Consider the following 20,869-nt stretch of genomic DNA (forward strand, 5'->3'; position numbering starts at 1 on the left):
TAAGGTGGAGCAGTAAGTCGGTGTGTTTTCCTCTGGGTGCTAAAATAGCAGATGTGACATGTTCTGTTTATGACTGTGATAGCGTGGAATCAAATTCTGTAAGCCTACATGTCTTATCCAAAGAGGTTAAACTGTAGCAGAAGTCGAGTCATATCATTTGGAGACATTGCAGTGTCCCATCAAAAAATACCAGAGAAGTGGGTCTGTAGTCTTCAGTAATCAGAACGTATTTCAGTTTGACCCATAAACAGTTTGTTTTTGCATCTAAATGAATTCTAAAGTGTGTTGTTCACTGTTCCTGCTGCAGCTGTTGACTGAAGCATGTTCGACGGCACAATGCCGTGGATTCTGCCACTTTTCTCTCTTTATTACAGCAGAGTGACAGTGTGGAAATGCTTTAAGTGATTGCAAGCTGACACGTAGTTTCAAAGGGCTGATTTTTTTATCACATTTTCTGATACGTGTAGCTGTCTCACAAAAGACGCTTAAAATGATGTGAATGAGAGCTTTATTGGGAATTCAGCTGTACTAAAATACGCCTAAACAAAAATATGCTAAAGGATGTATCGACTGAGTATTGCATAGTCAGAGGAAACTTATATGGGTGGAGCTCATTATCACATGAAAAGAGGGTGCCCAAACTGTTTTTAACAGATGTTTTTCTTTATCATTTTGAAACAGTAAAAGACAGAAATAAATAATCAAATAGATCAAGATAATACAGCTTGTAATATGTTTCATGACTTGGGGTAATCCATTCATTTTTTTTTTACTCCATTGGCTTCAGAATTGCAGATATCTCTACAAGAGGTGTGAACAAACATAATTTTAAGGTTAAGAATTAATTGATTTCTCACTCCTACATCCTCCCACTGCCAGGTCCCTGCACTATGTTTGTACAGTGCCAGCAGAGAGGAGATATCTGGCAGAGCCTGCTGATAAAGCGTTGAAAGTGGTTTGCGTTTAGAAGAAAATGAAAACACAAGATTTCAGAGCCCACACTACCCCAAAAAATTGAGCCTTAAAAATGTCTACATTTATTTTGAGGGACGATGGAGACGGCTTTAGCCACATTTAAGACATTCCATGAGTGACTGTGATGATGACTGCTTTTGGGGTCACTTGTGAATGTATACAGTATTGCTTTTGCTATGCAAGCCATAAATCCATAATATCATTTATCCTAGAGGCAAAGGTGTTAATGGGAAATGTGGTCATCAATCATTTTAACCCCTGTTTTGACAAACAAGTTACCAATCATCTCCACCATTATACTGTGATTATACTGCACATATAATTACTTTGTTGATGACATATTATTAGATAAAACTACTCCTCTGAGGATATTTATAACAAAACACATTCCAGTTTGCAACAAACTAATCTGCGTAGCTTATGCATGCTTCATATAAAGGACAGTACTATAAACGTAGAAAGTTACGTGCGTATGTTGTGCACGTGCACACTCACTCACCGGTCCATCCACTGCGGTTCTCCTTGCTAACATCCGCTCCGTGCTGCAGCAGGACCCTGGCACAGTCCAGGTGACCCAGAGTGACAGCCAGGTGGAGAGGAGTCCGACCACGAGGGTCCAGAGACTCTAAATCCGTCTGGAAGGAAGAGGAGGGAGAGAGAGAGAAAGAAAAAAAAAGAGGTGGACGAAATAAGTGAGAAAATTTGAGTCAAGCAGTCTTAGACAACAGGAGGTGTGAGGGTGAAAATTGAAGTGAGACAGGAGGAATCTGGGAATGATAGTGGAGATACAGAGAAAGAAACAAAGACAGGAATGTGCTGGCGATGACAGACATGGAAGGAGGAAGCTGACTGGTGTTAACTGATCTGTCAGCACTCCAACATTGCTGGGCACTTTACTCCTGTATCCCACTTATTTTCTGGGTTATTTAGATTGTGTTTAAAAGACAGAACAAACAGCACTGTTAACCAGGCCTCCACACAAAAACCTCGGCACATTTTTATCAAGGTTCACAGAAGGCTAGTTTGAATCTTGGCCAAGAAAGGTGAGCAGCACAGAAATGAGAGCCAATGTTCTCCATACTGTGCCACTGAGCAAAGTTTATCACCTATTTGTCACCAAAGGTGTATGCTTTTCCTTTCTCATCTTGGTCTGCACAGTACTGAATAAATAGCATATACTAATAAATGCACGAGACTTCACTTGAGTCTCAGCTTTACTCTACATTTATAAGCATTTCAAGAAGAATCAGATTAGTTATCTACATTACATGTATGTTTATCTTCGGCATCAATCACTCTAATGATCTGATACACAGAATAAAAAGAGCACCTTTGAAAATCGTTTAAAACTTTAAAAGAAAACTGGTTGACATCCACAGCCAGTTTCATTTTCTCAGAACAAGCTATTAATATGGGCTACTGATGCCTCAGTACATTTTTCTTTAGTCAAACAAATAAGCAGGCACTTTGCCCTCTTGAAAACTGTTAGCCTCGCAAATGACTGAAAGCTATTGGCAGATAAAGTTAGCATAACTTTGCATAAAAAGTGCAAGTCAGGGGAAACAGTGTCATTCCCAAGTTTTAAAAAAAAAAAAATCTTCTTACTTCCTGAAGATTAGAAGGTATTTAATAAGCGTGTTGGTTAAGCACACTAACGGGAACTAATTCTAGCATGTAACTCACGAAGCGTTAATAAGTTAGATTTGGTGAGTTTGGTAGCTAATAATTGCTAGCTGTAGGCTGAAGCTTTATATTAGAATAACAGAAATGACTGTGGCACTCTTGGCAAAGAAAAATAACTATTGAAACCAATAGGTTAAAAATCCACTTTACAAATGAGTACAGTAAACTGGTAAAAGAAGGAGATAAAACCCACTAAATGAGGGTTTCATGGAATTGGGTAGTTGCAGATTCTCTTAGGCCTCACGTGCATTTACACGTGTCAGTCAAAGGAGAATATGGCAAAAAAGATTAGTCAGATTAGGACAGCTATTTGCTCCCTCTGTCAAAGATTGTAAAATATGACAGATGATTAATTAAGTAATGTGATTACTGATTCAAAACACTGAGAATCTCAGAGATTTTACTGTCTCAAAGAGCAACAAAGTCCTTATCACAATTGTTTTTTTTAAGATAACAAGTTCGTGGTGATACAACTGACGGAAAGTCCCATGTAATAATGCAGTAATAATCAGTTCCCAGCCGTACTGTACTGCATGATGTAGCCAATCCCTCTCTGTATTAACTGGATCCACTATCCAGGATGCTTCATGTACCGTTTTCATGTTATGTCTGCAATGTGCTCCTTCAGAATGAGCTCCTTTTCCCACACTTAGATCTGCCATCCAATTAAGCAGAGCACCTAACGGCTCCGTCATCCTGGGCCTAAGCTGATCCAAAGTCAGTCATGTCAGTCAATAGCAGGCTTGTATTCTAATTAAGGAATAGTCTCTAGTGTCAGTGAGGAATGTCTCAAAATCAGCTCTTTAATAAAGACTTTCAGGAGAATTCTCTCTAGGAATAGAATAGAGATCATTTGAAGAGTATGGAGTGTTTGGAATGTTTTCTTATGCTATGTTTATAATATAGGATACAGAAAAACTGTACTTTAAAGCAGTGGACCAAACGAAGAGGTGGTTGAATATTTGCGGTGCCTCGGTGAAACACACCGTGAGAGGAGACAGAGAGGCTCAGCAGTTATCAATCAGTTACTGCAGCCTTCCTTTTCTCTCATCTGCAAGGGAAATGAGGAAAACCACATGGGATACACACAAAACACGGAGGAGTGCATGAGTGCAGACGGAGACATAAATGCTCACACACACAAGATACTTATACGCTCTTAAAATGTTTTAATATGTTCAGGATTGAGTTACGTAAAGCATAACTCAATAATGAGACATGATGCCGTGGTTTTAGTGTGTCTTAATGCGTGCACAATCTCTGCACTATCTCTAAATCTTTAGCTAACAGTTCTCTGCCCTCTGCTGTTCCTGACAAAGCAAAGATTGAGGGCAGGGAAATTTCTTCTGACTGTCAGCAACACTTGCAAAATGTAAGACAGGGAGAGATGGAGGGAAAGGTTAACAAAGAGAGATGGATCTCAAAGACTCTGTACTGGAGAGGGCGGGTAAAGAGAGAACAGAAGGATGTGAGTTAGAGGGAGGGAGCTGAAGGAGACAAAAACATGAAGGAGTCCCTCAGGAGCTCTGTAGGCAGGGGAATGGACGGAGGGAGTGAGGGGTTGAGCGTCATGGCAACACAAGAAACACAATCCAACAGTAATCTTGTTTGTTGTTGAGGATCCAGGTGTAACATGCAAATACAGCCACTTTCAGCATCGTATGGGGACATGTTTAACAAAAGTAGAGCCTCAAAGGACATCGCAAAACACCAATTGCTTAAGCAGCGTAAATGTGTAAAAAAAAAATCTCACTCACAGAATAAACAGTGTAAAGGGGTGTCTGTCATTTAAGCAAGATGAGCCGCTACGAGAGATGCCTCGTGAAACCTGCTATCGACAAAGGCCCGTAAGGGACGTAAAGGGCAAAAAAGGGAAACTGTAATGGGTCTGATTTTTGTCCTTTCATAGCACTTGTACTGTCTTAGAGCTGCCCTCTGCTCCTCCTTAAAGTGGCTGCATGCAATGCGGGCGACTATACGTTTGAGATGTGCTCAATTTGACTTACATGCAAGAGCTCAGGGTGAACGACTGAAATATGCCAAATCGACAACGTGATATGATGGTGCTAATAAGGGAGAGGATAAACAGGAACATATGGCGAGGTGGAAGGGCATAGAAACAGGAGGGAAAGTCAAGGCCGCTGGATGATTACAGAGGAACGGGAGGTTGCTGAAGGAGACAGGTCAGAGAGAGAACAGGATGCTCCCAGAAAATAGTATGTATAATATCTAACAGAGGATGACAGGGGAACAACAGAGCAATCCACTCAGCTGTTGCTTCAAGTTGCTGCTTCCCCTTCTCCTTAACTACATTTGACATATCTTCTGCCTTGTGGAAAGAATGATTTAAAAAGCAAGAATATAGAATAAAGATTACTTTACATGTCTTCTTGGCACGCTTTATTTTTTTTTCTGTGATGCATTGTATTACGAGGCATGCAGTATTACCCGCATTATCCATTATCATGAGTAATAACTGGGAATTAATCTCTGTAATGGTATTCAGTGCAGATTAAGTTCATCGTGTGTAACAACTATCCAAGCCTTTATAGCTTAATCACTTTGTACCTTTTTATGGTGACAGCATCAAAAGCTGCTCGCTAAGGAGTTTTGTGGCACCCTCACAGTCCATCTTGGACCAGTTGATGCCGCGTCAAAAGCAAACATTTTGGAGGATTGATTCTTTGGCCCAGCCACCTCTCACATAGCTCTACTTTATTATGATTTGTAACCAATGCCAGAGTAAACCTCCAAATAACACGAGTCAGCATGTAAGAAATTTCTCGTGATGACACTTTTGAGCAGAATCAGCAAACAGCACCAGTTTTAAACTGTGATTTCACCAATAACTTCCCCAGAAAGATATAAAAGATGGAGTTAGTCATCCTGACATTATCCATTGGTTTGTGGTTGTTACTGTCTTAGTTTTTTTTAGTCAGAAACAGGGTTTTGCAGGGTTACATTTTTTAAATAACTAATAATGTAGCGCGTCAGCTTCGCAAATCACGTAATCAGTTACTCGTAACCTTTTCAAATAAGCAATCGGTTACTGTTGACATTTTACCATATCGAGCATGTGCTAGCTACTAGCAGCTAAGACTGTGTGACTGTAGAGGTATGGGCAGGGCAAGATTAGCATATTCAAAAATCCCCATTTAATGAATAAGGAAACAGATGTAAAATTATACCTATACCTTTTTTTTTCCCATGGTAAATACTTTGAAATGAACAATTCTTAGACACAGATGACTTTTAGCAGATTAACAAATACTGGAGTGGGACTTTGATCAAATGAATCCAGGTGAGTTGTCCTATTTTCCCTATTTAGTTGTTGTAAACAAGGAAATTAGATATACAACCCAAAAGCAATTTAATTCTGATGTGCCAGCTAGCTTGCTTCTTTCTGCTGTAAAACTCTATCATTGGATTCCGTCGGGATCGGCTGGCTCTTGCAGCCAGTCCCAAGTGGCCATTAAAGCAACTGCAGTTTTAGGAGCCTCCGTGTTCAGCCCTGGAGGCTGCTGTTTGGTCTAGACTTCAGCTCACAGACCGAGGAGCGCCACTGAAGTCAACCAAGAGCTAATGTTCTTCCTGACCTGCAGACATATTGACATACTTACTCATTCAGATGTGAACAATGTTCAGTTGAAACACAGAGAGACACACGCGCATATACTCCAAGTTAAATTATAATGAGGAAGTCTTCCCCTCCCCCATTAACAAAATACAAACTCTCAGGAGAAAATACTGTTGTTTACAACTGATGGGCCAAGCACTCTGCCTCTGTGAATGTCTCACATGTACACACAGACACACACACACACACACACACACACACACACACACAGCAGCCTCACCGGTCTTGTGTGGTTCTGTCGTCCCAGAGGGGGCATTATGTCATTCCTGCTCATCTCTTAGCCCCAGGTCATCACTCACCAATGAAATCTCACAGCAGAGAGTGTTTTTTATACTATGCCTCGGATGAAAGGTGTGAACAAGCTACTGATGTTATCTACCGCAGAATACTTCTGTTTATGTTTTAATGGGAAAGACATGGTTTCAGGAGCTAAATTCAGAAGTGGGAATCATTCAAACAACAGAGTTATGACCTGCACCACAGACTGAAAGCGTAGTGTTTGGGATATTTGCTTTGTGGGGAGTAAATCAAACACTTGGTCAATCACAGGCCGCATTATGACTTGCCACATAAAGATAAGATGTTACAAATAACTTGGGCTCCGTTCCGCCTCAGTGAGTTACAGCCGTGAGACAGCAGGGATGACATCCATTTTACTGCAGTCGTATTGACTTGTCATAGCAGGTGAAATTAATTTTGTTTTTCCCAAAAGCTGAGTGAGCGTGCACAACATCCACCCTGGCACAAAACTAACTGAAAGCAGTCATATTGATGAAAGTGGAAGAACTGGTCATCCTGCTGAGACAAGTCACTAAATAGTCCACTAAAATGGGCAAATTACAGCACGGTTGCCAATCATAAAGGATTTGATAGATAAACTCCCACTGTCACATGAGGGTCATGAGACAAAATTGGAAACTACATTGAAATTTGTGATTGGTTTCCTTTGGGTTTTTTTTTTATGGCCCAGGATCGGACGGCACACATAAATGAGGATGAGTAATTTAAGCCTAACCTACAGCCAAATAACATTCATCCATCTGTCGATTTTCTATACTTTGTCACAACACTTTCTTACCAACAGAAAGTCTGGGCAGCAACTCGGTCCCTGGTCCACTGCAATATAATGCAAGCTTGCAGTCTGTGTAACTGTCTTATGCAAAAACTTTACAATGGTGTTCGCTTGATCTGCTATGATTTATTTTTTAATTTTTTTAGATTTGAACCATTCTACAGTATCATGCAGAAGTCTTGTATCATATTTCATTTCTTTGTAATCTGCCAGAAACACTGGAAATAGGTGTGGTGAAGGGCCTCACTTTCAGGTTGTATTAAACTTTTATTATATTTTTTAAGGACAAACTGCACACCGTGCTTAAATATGCCAAATTTTAGGCTAAAAGCTCTTTGAGAATCACCTTTTCGATAAAAAAAATATTCCAATATGAATATATAAACTATAAATATTTTATGGCTGTCTAACTTTCTTTGGCATTTTTCAATGCAATGAAAAAATGTCTCTGAAACACTGTTACTAACAGAGTCCTTAAAGGTCCAATTTAAGATTGTCTCTTTGCTAAGTTGTCTGTTATATATATCGACACAACGCTGGTTCATAACTTGAGTTAGGTGTATTTCTTTAATGTTTGAATGATTCATAGGATGAACAAATAAAAAAATAAAACACTTTCCTCTGAAAAATAGTCAGGTACAAGGACTGGACTGAAAATGGGTGAAAAAGCAGCCAATGTCCAAAGAAAAACTTTGAAAGACTTACAGAAAGCCTGCAGAACTATTGCTAAAGACCCCTTTAAAAGTTTCCAAGAAAATCGGGCTCCTTGGAAGAAAAATATAAAGAAATGAGGGGTGGCTCAGGACCTTTGCAGAGTAATGCGGATGCACAAAAATTCTGAGTAGCATTTAGCTACGACTGCAGGTAAGACACTGACTACTCATGGGCGTTTTACACAACCACACTTAGAAAAAACAAAATATCCCTTTATTGGCAGTGCATGTCTAGGGAATTATTTTCATGGAAAAAACTTCTGTATACTCTTTTTAATGATCAGAGGTGAGTTTTTAGGGTTTTATTCCAAGCCTGCAGAATGACTTTAATGGCCACTTTATGAACTTTGCCTTATAGATCTGTATCTCTGCACTTGTTCTATCCTTTTGTTCCTCACCCTAACAATTCAATCTTTTGCAACATTCACCCTTTCTTTCATCCCTGTCTGTATTTTTTCAATCTTCTTCCAAACTCAAATCAGTTCCTTAAAATCCAAAACAATCCTTTTTTTTTTAATTCTATCCTCGTCCCCTCTCTCTGTTTCCTTTGTTCCCGCCCTCCCGCAGCAGTGAGCTCAGTGGAGGTTGCATTATTGATAGACATCTCTATCTGTGGCATCTGCTCCTTCTCTCACTCCCTTTCCCTTCTTCGTTCCCTCCCCCCCTCTCTCCCTCGCTCAGCGTGTGCTTGGCCTGATGCAGCTTGGCAGGTACTTAGGCCAACATCAATCTTTCATATAAACACTACAGACACACACACACACACAATTGGGCCCATACACACACAGCAGCCTCCTCCAAATGTTTGTGCATGTGTGGCGCATAAGAGGGTGGATTGTAAAAATAACCTTTCCTCCCACTGCCTTCCTTCCCGCCTCTGTGATTCTCCCTACAGAAGACGCTCTGACAAACGCAGGTGTGCTATGAAACCTTGATCCATTTTCATTGTGACACTGCTTCAGAAATAAAAAGGACGGTGCAAAAACCTGCGACACAGACGTTAGAGTTAGCAGCGCAAATGATGACTGTAACCCCACGGAGGAGCAAAGCATCTTGAAAAAGTCCGACATTTGTTTTAATGCAGCCGCGATGCATTTCAGCTCATACAGAAGCGTTCAAGGCCTGCGAATTCAAATGGTGGAAAACAGACCAAATCATCAAGTGAAAACGCTGACCTACATTCCAGCATCTCTAATGTTTTTCTGTTTCACTGCACTTTGTCTGTTTACTGAGGCAAATTCAGCGGATACCGCTGCAGATGTTCGAGAAGAGAGAGAAAGGAATCAAGAACACACAAACTGGACAGGCTGCAGATTGACCTATCAGAATGGCAGCACAAGCAAGGAGAACGCTGACGGTTATCTTAAGGCGCTGACACCTGTTTAACGCACTGAGCCGACAGACCTCATCAAAGCACAAGGAAAAACTTGCATGCGGACTGATTGGAGAGTGAGCACAGACGTAGTTTGTTTGAACCAGGCACGTAGCGCATAAGCTATAAAAAAGGTTAATCACATAAAAAAGCCAATCAGAGTGAAACACACCAGCTGCCACCATCTTTTTTGCGTGTGTGAGAATTATGTAAAAAAAAAAAAAACAGGTAAAACCCAACGATCAGGCGAGAGACATCTGCAGTGAGCTTGGACCTGATAATGAAATCAAAGGGTCATCTTTTTCTAGGAAATTCTGCTAACTTGCTTACGTGTCAAGTCGAAGTGCCTCATTATGCTTAAATGGGTGGTGACAGCACAATTAGCATTTCACCTTGAAAACAAGGGAGAAAGCAGCTCAGCAAATCCATACATTTAGAAATGTCAGAGTATTGGTTTAGTTTAATTTTCAACAACACATTTGAGAACCGTTTGCTCGCCTATAAGTACATATAGAGGCAAATGCACGACCCCAAAGGCTTCCTCGTACCGATTTCAGGTTGATCAACAATGTCAAGGAAGCCCAGTATTTCAAAGGGCACAGCTAAAACCGAAATTTGCAATGCATAATACATAACATAATAACCCACAAATAGACTGTCCTCCACCCAAAAACAACCCCATGGGTTGTTTGTTCATGCATGCAACAACAACCTATAACTACATTAAAAGAATATGCAACCTCTAGTGTGTGTCAGTGACACCACAATGGTAACAGTGGCATAGTACAAAGAATGTTCTGTAAGTCCTAATCACAATGTTTTTTGTTTGTTTGTTTGGAAGGAAGGAACACTAAGGAAGTAATGTTAAAGGGATAGTTCTCCTCTTTTGACATGAAGCTGTATGACATCCCATACTAGCAATATTATTTATGAACATTTTCTTACCCCCTGCTGCGTCCTGTGAGCCGAGTTCCAGCCTCGTTTTCGTGTTGACGAAGGTAGTCCGGCTAGTTGGCTGGGGCCAGAAAAATAAAGCGTTTTGCTTCTCAAAATAATATGTGTTCAATTCAATTCAATTCATTTTTATTTATATAGCGCCAAATACAACAAATGTCATCTCAAGGCACTCAAATAATAAAGTCCAATTCAAGCCAATTGGAATTCAATTTATTGTAATCATAATTATTTACAAAATAATCCAATTAATTCATATAGAGCCAATTCAAAAACAATTTCCTAGGTAAGGAATCTCCCGTCCTGAGCGTGCCTGAGGCGACTGTGGAAAGGAACGACTCCCTTTTTCAAAAGAGTAATACATTTGCATCAGAAAATCATTGTCCAGGAAAAAGTCAGACATCACAATCGCTTGGCGCTATTTTCTCTCCCTTTGTGTCACTCCGTGATTGCCACCTGCCGATAGCCGCGCCTGTTACAGTGTTTACTGCTCGGAAGCAGGGGACTGCTCGGTCTGCACTTCGGTCTGCGCGGTCTACACAGCGCGCAGTGATACGAAGGGAGAGACAAAATAGCGCCAAGCGATTGTGAGGTCTGACTTTTTCCTGGACAACGATTTTCTGATGCAAATGTATTACTCTTTTGAACGCATATTGTTTTGAGAAGCAAAACGCTTTATTTTTGTGGCCCAGCCAACTAGCCGGACTACCTTCGTCAACGCCAAAACGAGGCTGGAACTCGGCTCACAGTAAGCAGCAGGGGGTAAGAAAATGATCATAAATAATATTGCTAGTATGGGATGTCATACAGCTTCATGTCAAAAGAGGCGAACGATCCCTTTAATGCCTAAACTCAACCATGATAGTGGCAAAAGCAATTTAGCAAAGTGTTGTTGCTGATCGAAAAAAACTATCTGGGGGTTACATTTTTGTCCCATGGTTTAAAAGCGCCGAGCCCTCCAGCAATGAGAAGGGACAGCAGTTTAAAGGGCGCCCGAGGGTTGTATTTAAGAGTATAAAGAAATTACTTGTCGGGTCGTATCGATTGTAGGATTTGGTGTACAAATCTAAAGCGGTTGTTTGAACAACAGCAAGCCGTACTTTAACACCCCTTTCAAGGGTCAGATGCATAAAATTCTGTAATGATTTATAAATAAAAACCTGCATATGCAACTAGAAATGTGGATATGGATCCTTTTTGCCATATTTATAAAGCCATGCATGTGTCTGGTCCTCTTTTATAAATTTGAGTTATCATGGATTGTACACGTGCGCAAGCCTGATTTTAGCTAAATAATGGCAATAAAAACAACGCTAAATAGAAAGGACAATGTTAAATTGAGAAACTCAAGAGGAGAAATGATGACACATAACAGGATAAGTTTTGGATTCACTAGCAGAGCAAAAGACAACTCGATGGGAAAAGAATGAACAAAACTCAACTCTTTATATTCCGAGTAGAGGCACAGACAAAAAGGTTGGTTAACAAAACACTACTTCCCGCTTATTTCTAATTTCCTCATCTATGTAACAGGTTTGACTTGCCCTAAAAAAAAAAGAGGAAGTATTCCTTTGTGTGTTCTCCAATTCGTGTGTTGGAAAGGGCAGATGCATGACTTTATCTATGCACATCATTCATTCATCCATGCCCAGGTGCGGATTAAACCCCTAAAATCTTAATCTTAGCTCATCAAAATTGCACCTTTTCAAAAAAAATTAAATGAACCCCTTCTTGCATTAAATGACTCACATGTTACTGTGTATCTACCTTGCACTAAAACTACTATACGCCAGGAATGTTTCAGGAGAAAAATGAATGACTCGAAGCCCTGATTTTAGATGACTAAAAAATAACGAATGCTAATGTTTGTATAAGCCTACACTATGGACTTGGATTTTATTACAGCGAGGAAAGTTTGAAGGGTGCGGATAGGTTTGATGGATGGATGCTTGAGATAATGATGGTTTGAGGGCACCGGGGAAAGAACACAGGGAAAACCTAATACAGTGGGTGGATGCGACTTGAGGAGGGAGGAAAGAGAAGAGGGGAAGCTGTTGGAAGACAGGTGCAGGCGGATAGCAGATGGTGCACATTCAATCCTAGAGTGAAGGCAATGAGTTTGTGAGCCGAAATTTATGGCTCTGTTCTGTCAAGCCAATACCCCGGTGTAAGATTTTATAATGCTGATCTAACATTAGCTCCTTGCCCAAGGCACCATATATAAGTGGAGGAGGGAGCTGGGAGCAGACGCATAGAAACAGACAAGAAACAGCGATGAAGAAAACTTCCTGCCTTTGTCCTGAGATAGACCATCACTCCTTGCATGGTCCTGCTTTCTGTCACTTACACTCTGCTTTCATATCTGTGTGCAACCAGACTCTGTTCATAGTCAAAGTGTGTAACTAATTCCTCCCCACCTCCACTCTGCGTCGGCACTCCTGTCATAACGGCGGTTTTGCCTGCTCTCCCTTTGTTCAGGTTGTCAGTTCTTCCTCGTTTTTTTCTTCGTGTAAGTCAAAAAAGTCAATTTTTTTGGCCTGGGACAAAATGGATCTCAGAATGTTCAATTCCCTCTGCCATCACACAACTGTTTGCTTTTCATTCTGTCATCTTTCTCTCTGTATGGTCTTTACTCTGTGTCCATAGCAATCATTCAACCACCCCTCCATTTATCTTGTAGCCATCAATCACAACACACACACACACACACACACACACACTTATATGCTACATTAACAGAACATTTGGAAAATATTCATACACTCCCACACTCCCAAAAATTGAGTGCCGTGTCACAACAGCCAATCACTATATTGTTGGAATGAAACACAATCAGAAACGCCGCCGGATATTTGCTGCATGGACATGGTGAAATGAAAAGGAAATGGAGTCTTGTTATTCACTAAAGTCTGGATAGGCTTTCAAAAGCTCTCAGGAGGAGGCAGTGATTTTTTTTCTTTTCACTGAGCCTCGAGACGGAGGTCAGTGTTTCAGGATGGAGTTGGAAAATTAATCCTTGAAATTTGAGTGGACAAAAATGTGTCAGTTATTAGAGATCAAACATTTTCACGAAATAACTGCCGAATACTGCCCTCATCATTGACATTATTATCCCTACTGTATTGTGTGACGTCACATACACCATCAAAACCCAATGTATTGTAAAAACACACATCAGCTAATGTCGACTTCCACTCAATTAATGGCGCCATTTTTTCGGGACGCTTGACTGAAACCGAATCTGCCTCCGTTTGTTACATTGGTCGTGAGGTTTAAATCGCAACTATTGATAAAGGACAGTTACGCAGAAAAACACAAGAAAAACTGTAAACACCAACATTTGCTTCACGAAGCACAACAACAAAATCAAAGATGCAATCGAGCTCCTGTAGGGACGTCAATGGGAAAATTATTCATATAAGGAGACGCTTAGGTCATGTTCGTGAGTTAGTATTAGTTGGGAATGTGATAACTAAACTGTGGCCAAAAAATGGGAATACTGTTTTCTGAACTCAATCTCTCGTACGGCTATAGCATTTGATTAAATCTTATGTTATTTTAATCTTTGGATGACTTGTAAAAATATCCTGTAATTTCATGCATTAAGCACAGTATCATAATTAGTAAGAGACACTTTATCTGTCTACTACACAGTTTGAAATGCAAACAGAATGGACATGGAGCAAGTTATCGACTTCGTAAAGCAGGAGCTGGAGGGGCCTGGATACCACATGACTATAAGTGGATGCATAAGAAATATGTGAAGGATGGGGAGCATATGCGGAAAAAGGACGATGTTTGTTTAATGCTTACATCTCTGGATCCAAACCCGAATGTTGTAGCCAGAGGCTTAACAGCAGAAAGTATTTTAAGGCTCTGCAGACGAAATGAGCAATAAAAAGAAGTGAGTCTCTCATTCATTGAGTTGTACTCATGTCCTCATAACTCGTTCTGCTCATCAAATAGAGGCGTCTGGTTATTAAGGTTTACGGTCTGGAGAAAGCCGCTCGAGCTGGAATGGAGAAAATTAGAAATTTGGGTTCCTGAAAAATTAAAACAGGCATATTTCAAATTATAAGCCGAGCACAGAAAACATGTTTGTAAGCATGTTGGCGTACTATATAATTACCTTTATTAGCTGTAGCAGGAACATGGACAATCACTTATCACTTTAATGCTGTTCGATCTTAGAGGGAAAGTTTGGCCACACAATGATTCAGTTTTAGCCACAATATGAGAACTGATCCCGGACTTTTTGCAACGACCTTGACTTAATCGTCTCAGTCCAAAGGATCACTAAGCCGTGGCCACCCAGTAACATCTTGTTTTCACGTGTTTTTTATCCTTGGCCAGGACTTAGCGACAATCGACAACTTCATGATATTTTTTCGAACAATGTCACCACATGGGCTCCGTAGTTTTTGGGAGAGGCTTTTTATCCCGCCTTTCGGTGGAACGTGGTCTGCTTTGCTCTTGTTTTCGGAGGAGTTTTTGAAACACTACTGTGCTTTCTGTTTTCTTCTTTCCGTTGTACGAAATCTAGTTTTGTTTTTTTGAACGTTGTGTTTTCTGCTTTGTTTTCTAAATTGTGTGTTTTGGTGCTTCTGTGAATCATGACATCACCATATCAGAAATTGACTGGATAATGCTCAGTGTGTTTAACAAAGTGACTTTCACCAACGTTTTGATACTGTGTTGTGACTGGACATCATGCTAGTTTTGACCACTTGCGGCTTAATGCTAACGTTGCAAATATCTTTGTTCCATCAAAATATCCTCCTCTTCAGGCTCTTCCACATTTTCTTTCAAGCAGTTGACCTAGCTGAATATTATCAGTGAGAAATGTAGGTTGGCAGCCTTAATTTTAATGCAAAGACTTTTTCTAAATACAAACTTGGAAATCTAAGTCGAGGGTGCTCACAGGGCAGGCCAACTAGGTCTTGGACATACTGAGCAAGTTAATCTTGGTGTCCTGATTTATTCAAGTGAGTATTTTAGACACATGGGAAAGTTGAAGCTTTGATATTTTACAGTATTGCTCATTTTATTTAATGTTTTTTCATATTATAGTTAATGTTGTTTATCAGACCTGAAGCTTTCTGTGCTGTTAAACTGTATTGCACTGACAGAGCTAAGGGAGAGCTAAGGTTATTCAAAGCATCTAAGCATATTGTCAGTGCTGTCCTTGTTAATCATTACCACATAATGCTCTGTTACATACCTGTATGATTTATGGAAGCCAGTGTTTATTTACTGGGTATTGTACCAGTTTAGGAGCTGATTTGAGCTCGTGTATGATGAAAAATGTTTAGAAAAGCGTTTTTTTTACAAGATATTGCCCTGAAGAGGCACTGTACAGTTGGAACTACAATGAAAATAAGTTACAAAGTAAAAACAAATTGATCTGCACTTTAGTACTTGAGATGTTTGTGGGTTTGACAATGTTCTCATTCAGTGTTGGAAGCGTATGTTTGGGTTAGTTTTTTTAAAAAGTTCAAAGGCGTGACCAAAATACGCTGCATTCAAATTCATAGAAGAAGAAGAAGATCTTTTTTATAGAATATTCATTGCACATAGAGACGAGTCCTGAAAAATGAATGATGTGGGGCCTCAAGGTTTATGTGCATTTCTTCAAAGTCTCAACACCTCAAAGTGAAATTGTTCCCACAATCCCAAATCTCATAATCTTGTGAACCCATTATTTAATTCTAAATGGAACGTAGAAATAGATAACAAAATAAAAGTTAGATATATTGCTATTTCTTGAAACATATTAGCTCATTTTTAACTTAATAGCAGCTAGATGTCTCATAAATGTTGGGACGAGGGCAACGAAAGGTAGGGAAGGTGGGTGGTACGACAATGGAAACAGCTTAAGGTGCATGTTGCAGCTAAAAAAAATCTTTAAGTATCTTAGAGAGGCAGAGTCTCACAGAAGAAAAGATGTGCAGAGATTCCCAAATCTACAATATAACAAGAATATTCCATCATCAACAGTAAATAATATTCTAAAAAAGATTCAGGGAATCTGGAGACCTATCTGGAAGCAGGGGACGTGGGCAAAAATCAAGACGAACGACTGTGATTTTTGGACCCTCAGGCCACGGTGCGTTAAAGAGTTTTATTCTGTCATGGAAATCACTGCATGGGTCAGGTACACTTCCGGAAATAACTGACCGTGAACACTGTTCACCATGCATTAGTGACTATGAAACTGGATACTTGCACATCTTAAATAGCGCCGTCATTGCTGACGGGTATGGACACATGCTCCCATGTAGATGACATATTTTTCAGGGAAGGCCTTTCATATTTCAGCAAGACGATGCCTAACTACATACTGCATCTCTGACAACAGTATGGCTTGGTTGTAGTCCTGATGCAGGACTGGCCTGCACCAGGACTGCAGTCTAGATCTTTCACCATTCACATGAAACCCAAAATATAACAAAGAAGACCTGAGACTGGCACAAAGCACAACAACCTGTTGGAGATACCCCTTCCACTTCACATTTCCCCCCCATATGGGGTAACAGATATTTCCCTGCAGGAAGAGCAGAGAGTGGTTTTAAATCTGGGCAGGCAAAGCTTTGCAGAAAATTGAAGATCTTTCATGGATGGTAGTTTTCTGATGTTAGATCATTTATGTCAGACGTGCCATTTACAAAAAAGACAAAAACACTTTTTGAATACTTACAGCTAAAACATTTTAGAATATCCAAACACATCCACTATCACATATTAAAAATCTTACACTTCTAAACCTAAAGGGGAAGAGTTTTTTTTTACAAAGCCTTGATAACTAATGATAATGAATCTGCCCTTGACAGACTAGAGGCGTGGAAGTTAGACATCCAAGAAAAAAAAACGAGGAAAAAGCTTGTCTCAAAGCCCATAAACAATCAATCAATACAAGAAGGAAGTTGTTGCAGTATAAATGTCAGATGAGAACCTATATTACACAAGTCAGGCTGAATTGTGGGACCCCTTACATTCCGGATTCTTCTACCAAATGTTTAAAAGAAAAGGGCCCTTTGTTTCACTGTTTATGGGACTGCCCCAAATTGCAAAAGTATTGGAAGACAGTTTTTGAAACTATATTGACTACACTATACTTTCATTACCCCCTACCCGAAACCAGGGTTTGAATCCCATTCCTACTTATCTTCACCTCTTCTATTTCTTTGACAATTTCTTATTTTTTAAGAACTGACAATTTTATTTCATCTCAGTGTGCACTCTATTTTATTTTGGTCATTCATGTATGTTTTTTATAACTTGAACATTATTGTTGCTCAACACATTGGCTCCTAGCAAATTTGGTGTCTACTGATTCTGGCCAGAGTCTTATTAATAGTCTAACTTGTTATTATACTGTAATTCACTTTATCATTGCTAAATTGGTTACACTGGCATTAGGGGAATGACGCTGGGACCAGTGATCATTGTCGTGGGCCCAACTAGATGAAACACTGATGAAAGGAGGTTCCCACCGGATGACCCCGATGACATGTTGGTCAGCACTGCTCACTGATCTATATAGGGATTATAGGAAATTATTCACTGAGCCTGGTCCATTTTTTTCCTTTAGCACAAGTTTCTTGTGTTTACCTTGAATGACTATTGTTGAACTGCAAATGCCCTGGCAACCAAAGTTATGTAAACTGGGCACATACTTTGTGGCCAGTTCAAAATAGTCTATTCTAGTCAACTTTGGACTCCTGCAAGCCAGGAGATTGATAGCTCTGTCATAGAGGGAAATAGATGTACCGTCAATGAATATGTGGAAAAGTGAGATGGTATCTTGCGTTGTGTTGGAAAGACTGAAAGAAATATGACTAGAGGACGATTTCTATTATTTCATTTTGTTTTATATGTGCTGCTTTTCCATTTTATATTATCTCTATACAAAATTTAATAAAGATATTGGTAAAATAAATAGAACAAGAAGACCTCAGACTGTTGAACGGCTAGAATCATATATCAGCCAAAAAATGGGACAACATTCCTCTCCCAAAGGTCCAGCAGCCAGTCTCCTCAGTTCCCAGACTGTTGTTGAAAGAAAAGAGGACGCTACACCGCTCAAATTGAGCGCAATTTATTTCTTACAAAGCAAGAATATCCAGCTGTTGAATTAAATACTTCTGTGTCATATCTGTGTTTTATCTTTTCTTTTTTTTTTTTTAAACAAAATAATACATCTCAACAAACATCCTCCACGAGTGGCAATTTCATCATCTGCCAGGGGTTGTATTTGTTCATGTAAACAGAGTTGTCTTGTATGCTTATCTAATCAACATCGAAACTCTATATAACTAACTATAAAAAACCAAACAACCAGTGAGGGCCGATCTGTTAATTACAGGCATTGCGCCAGTGGGGATTATTGGAGTGAGGAAAAGTTCATGCCTCCTCGGCCTTGAAAGTTATTCATTCCCATCTCTATGAAAACCATTATGCTCACTCTACCTGCAGCATTGAGCTGGATATCAGAGATCTTAGTCTGTCACCAAACCCTATCACTGCAAGGCGGGCCATAGACTTCCCAATATATATGGCTTTATGTTAAATGGTGGAATGCCACAGTACTTTACTGTAAATGTAGGGAGAATGCCAGCCTTCCTGGTAGTTGTAAGCAATTATGGATTAAAGAAAAAGCTGTAGCTTTCCGATGTGATTATATAAGAACAAAACGGTAAAAAGGTATTCATGCAGATGCAAGAGTATTAATGTGTGTGTGTGGGAAAATGTATGTGTATGTGTTGAAGTGTCTGCAAGATGCTGCTTAGCTGCTACCTCTTATGTAATGGGTAAAAAAAAAAAGGGTCTGAATTCACAAATAAGTGTGTTATTTAAAATTCTTCCTTGGCTTCTTATTCTCTTACACATAAAAATGTAATTCTTAGTCCCCTCGCCCTGAGCTGAGGGACTCCCATCTTCCCACAGCAAGATGATAATTATCGCTTTTGTGAACAATGGTAGTGCAATATCTTATGGATTCCATGGCTGTATTTATTGTGGTTTCTGGCAACTGTTCGCCCACATGATACAGCATCTGCATTGTCTCACCCACTCACGAATGGTTTGGGTGCTGGTGGGAAGCTGGAGAGCCTACACAGTTTGGAGTAGGCAACAATGCCGCTTATGACACACACAAACACACACACACACACACATTATACTGAAAGAACATCCTGCTGCACTTTCAATTTCCAGAAAAAAAAGGAACAAAAAAAAAATCCTCCTGAAACTTCCAATGTATATTAAAAATACACCTTTGTAACACACTTGCCGAACAGTACCTGCTGAAACAGGCTATAATGGAATGAATGAATGGATAAATGTATGACAAAATAAAAAACAGTATGGGGTCTAAAAGTGCCTCCCTCCACCCTACAGATAACAATTAACTGCGCTACTGCCCAGGGTCGTGAATGAGATCCTCCTCAGATGGCACCCACACCAACACCATTTACAGCAGTATGGACCCACACGCCCGCAAATCCCTTGTAATAATGACACAGCCCCAGTTCTCTAAGAGGGAATATTTTTGATCGCTCCTCCTCGTCTCACCTGCTCGTTCGTTCCCAGCTCCTTCTCCAGCTGACGGTGTTTGTTGTGCCACACGAGATAGTGGAGAGGATAACGACTCTTCTCCTGAGTTTTCTTGGCGGAAATCATCCTCGGATCATACTTTGCCTCCACCTCTGCCTTCACTGTGGATTGTGAGAATACTTTTGTCGTGAATTTGCCCTAAACAGTCGAGCCTATCATCCCTCGTCGGCGGTGATGCCCAAAAGGCGTGTGAAAACCTGTGCAGGGCGCAGTGTATGATCCTCCACTCGCTCTGCTTGGAATAAAGTGCAAAGCCCTGTGGTATTCGAGGAAGAAACCCCTCGCTTGATTGTCTCAGGGAAATTTAGCTGCACCTTTATTTCTTCACCACCCGCTCCTCCACCCCTTGGCTTTCTCTCTTTTCTCCGCTTCCTATTCTAACACATCTATCCTCCTCCTCTCCTCTCCTCCCATCCGGTGGTGGTGGTGACTGAGAAAGATGCGTTGACAAGCTGCAATACAATGTGCGCACACTCAGCCAATCCACTGACGGAGAAGCTGTGATTAAAGGCATGTCTTACGAAAAGGGACTAGAAGTCGAAATCACATACATGTTCGAAAATGAAACTACATAACCCCCAACTCAAGTAGGCGCGCACGAAAACAACAGCAGCCGAAGGAAACAGTTCAGAGCTGTAATTAATCGGACACTTAAATATGTATTTTTTTTTTATTTTACAGTTTTGTTGCAGTTACATTTGTTGCTGTACACGTTCAAACAAATCACAAACTGACAATGTCTATAATGGCAACAACCCAATCTCTATTTAGGCTACAGGTCCATAGGATATTATCATTTATCCAAATCCAATTTAGAAATAGCCTTAAACATTTTTGGTCCTTAAATT

At 40.1% G+C, this 20,869-nt stretch overlaps 1 protein-coding gene across 1 annotated transcript in view; it reads right to left on the bottom strand.

Annotated features, from left to right (window-relative positions):
* The window catches only part of ankrd13b (ankyrin repeat domain 13B), a 50,915-nt gene extending 30,489 nt beyond the window's left edge, over positions 1-20,426 (bottom strand). The window contains exons 1-2 of the mRNA XM_075473908.1: positions 19,980-20,426; positions 1,475-1,610 (exon numbers count right to left, since the gene is read on the bottom strand). Coding sequence (XP_075330023.1) covers positions 1,475-1,610; positions 19,980-20,087 — 244 coding nt within the window. The 5' untranslated portion in view covers positions 20,088-20,426. The remainder of the gene's footprint in view (positions 1-1,474; positions 1,611-19,979) is intronic.
* Positions 20,427-20,869: the final 443 nt, after the last annotated feature.

This window comes from Odontesthes bonariensis, chromosome 9 (genome assembly GCF_027942865.1).
Source record: "Odontesthes bonariensis isolate fOdoBon6 chromosome 9, fOdoBon6.hap1, whole genome shotgun sequence".
Classification (NCBI taxonomy): Eukaryota; Metazoa; Chordata; class Actinopteri; order Atheriniformes; family Atherinopsidae; genus Odontesthes; species Odontesthes bonariensis.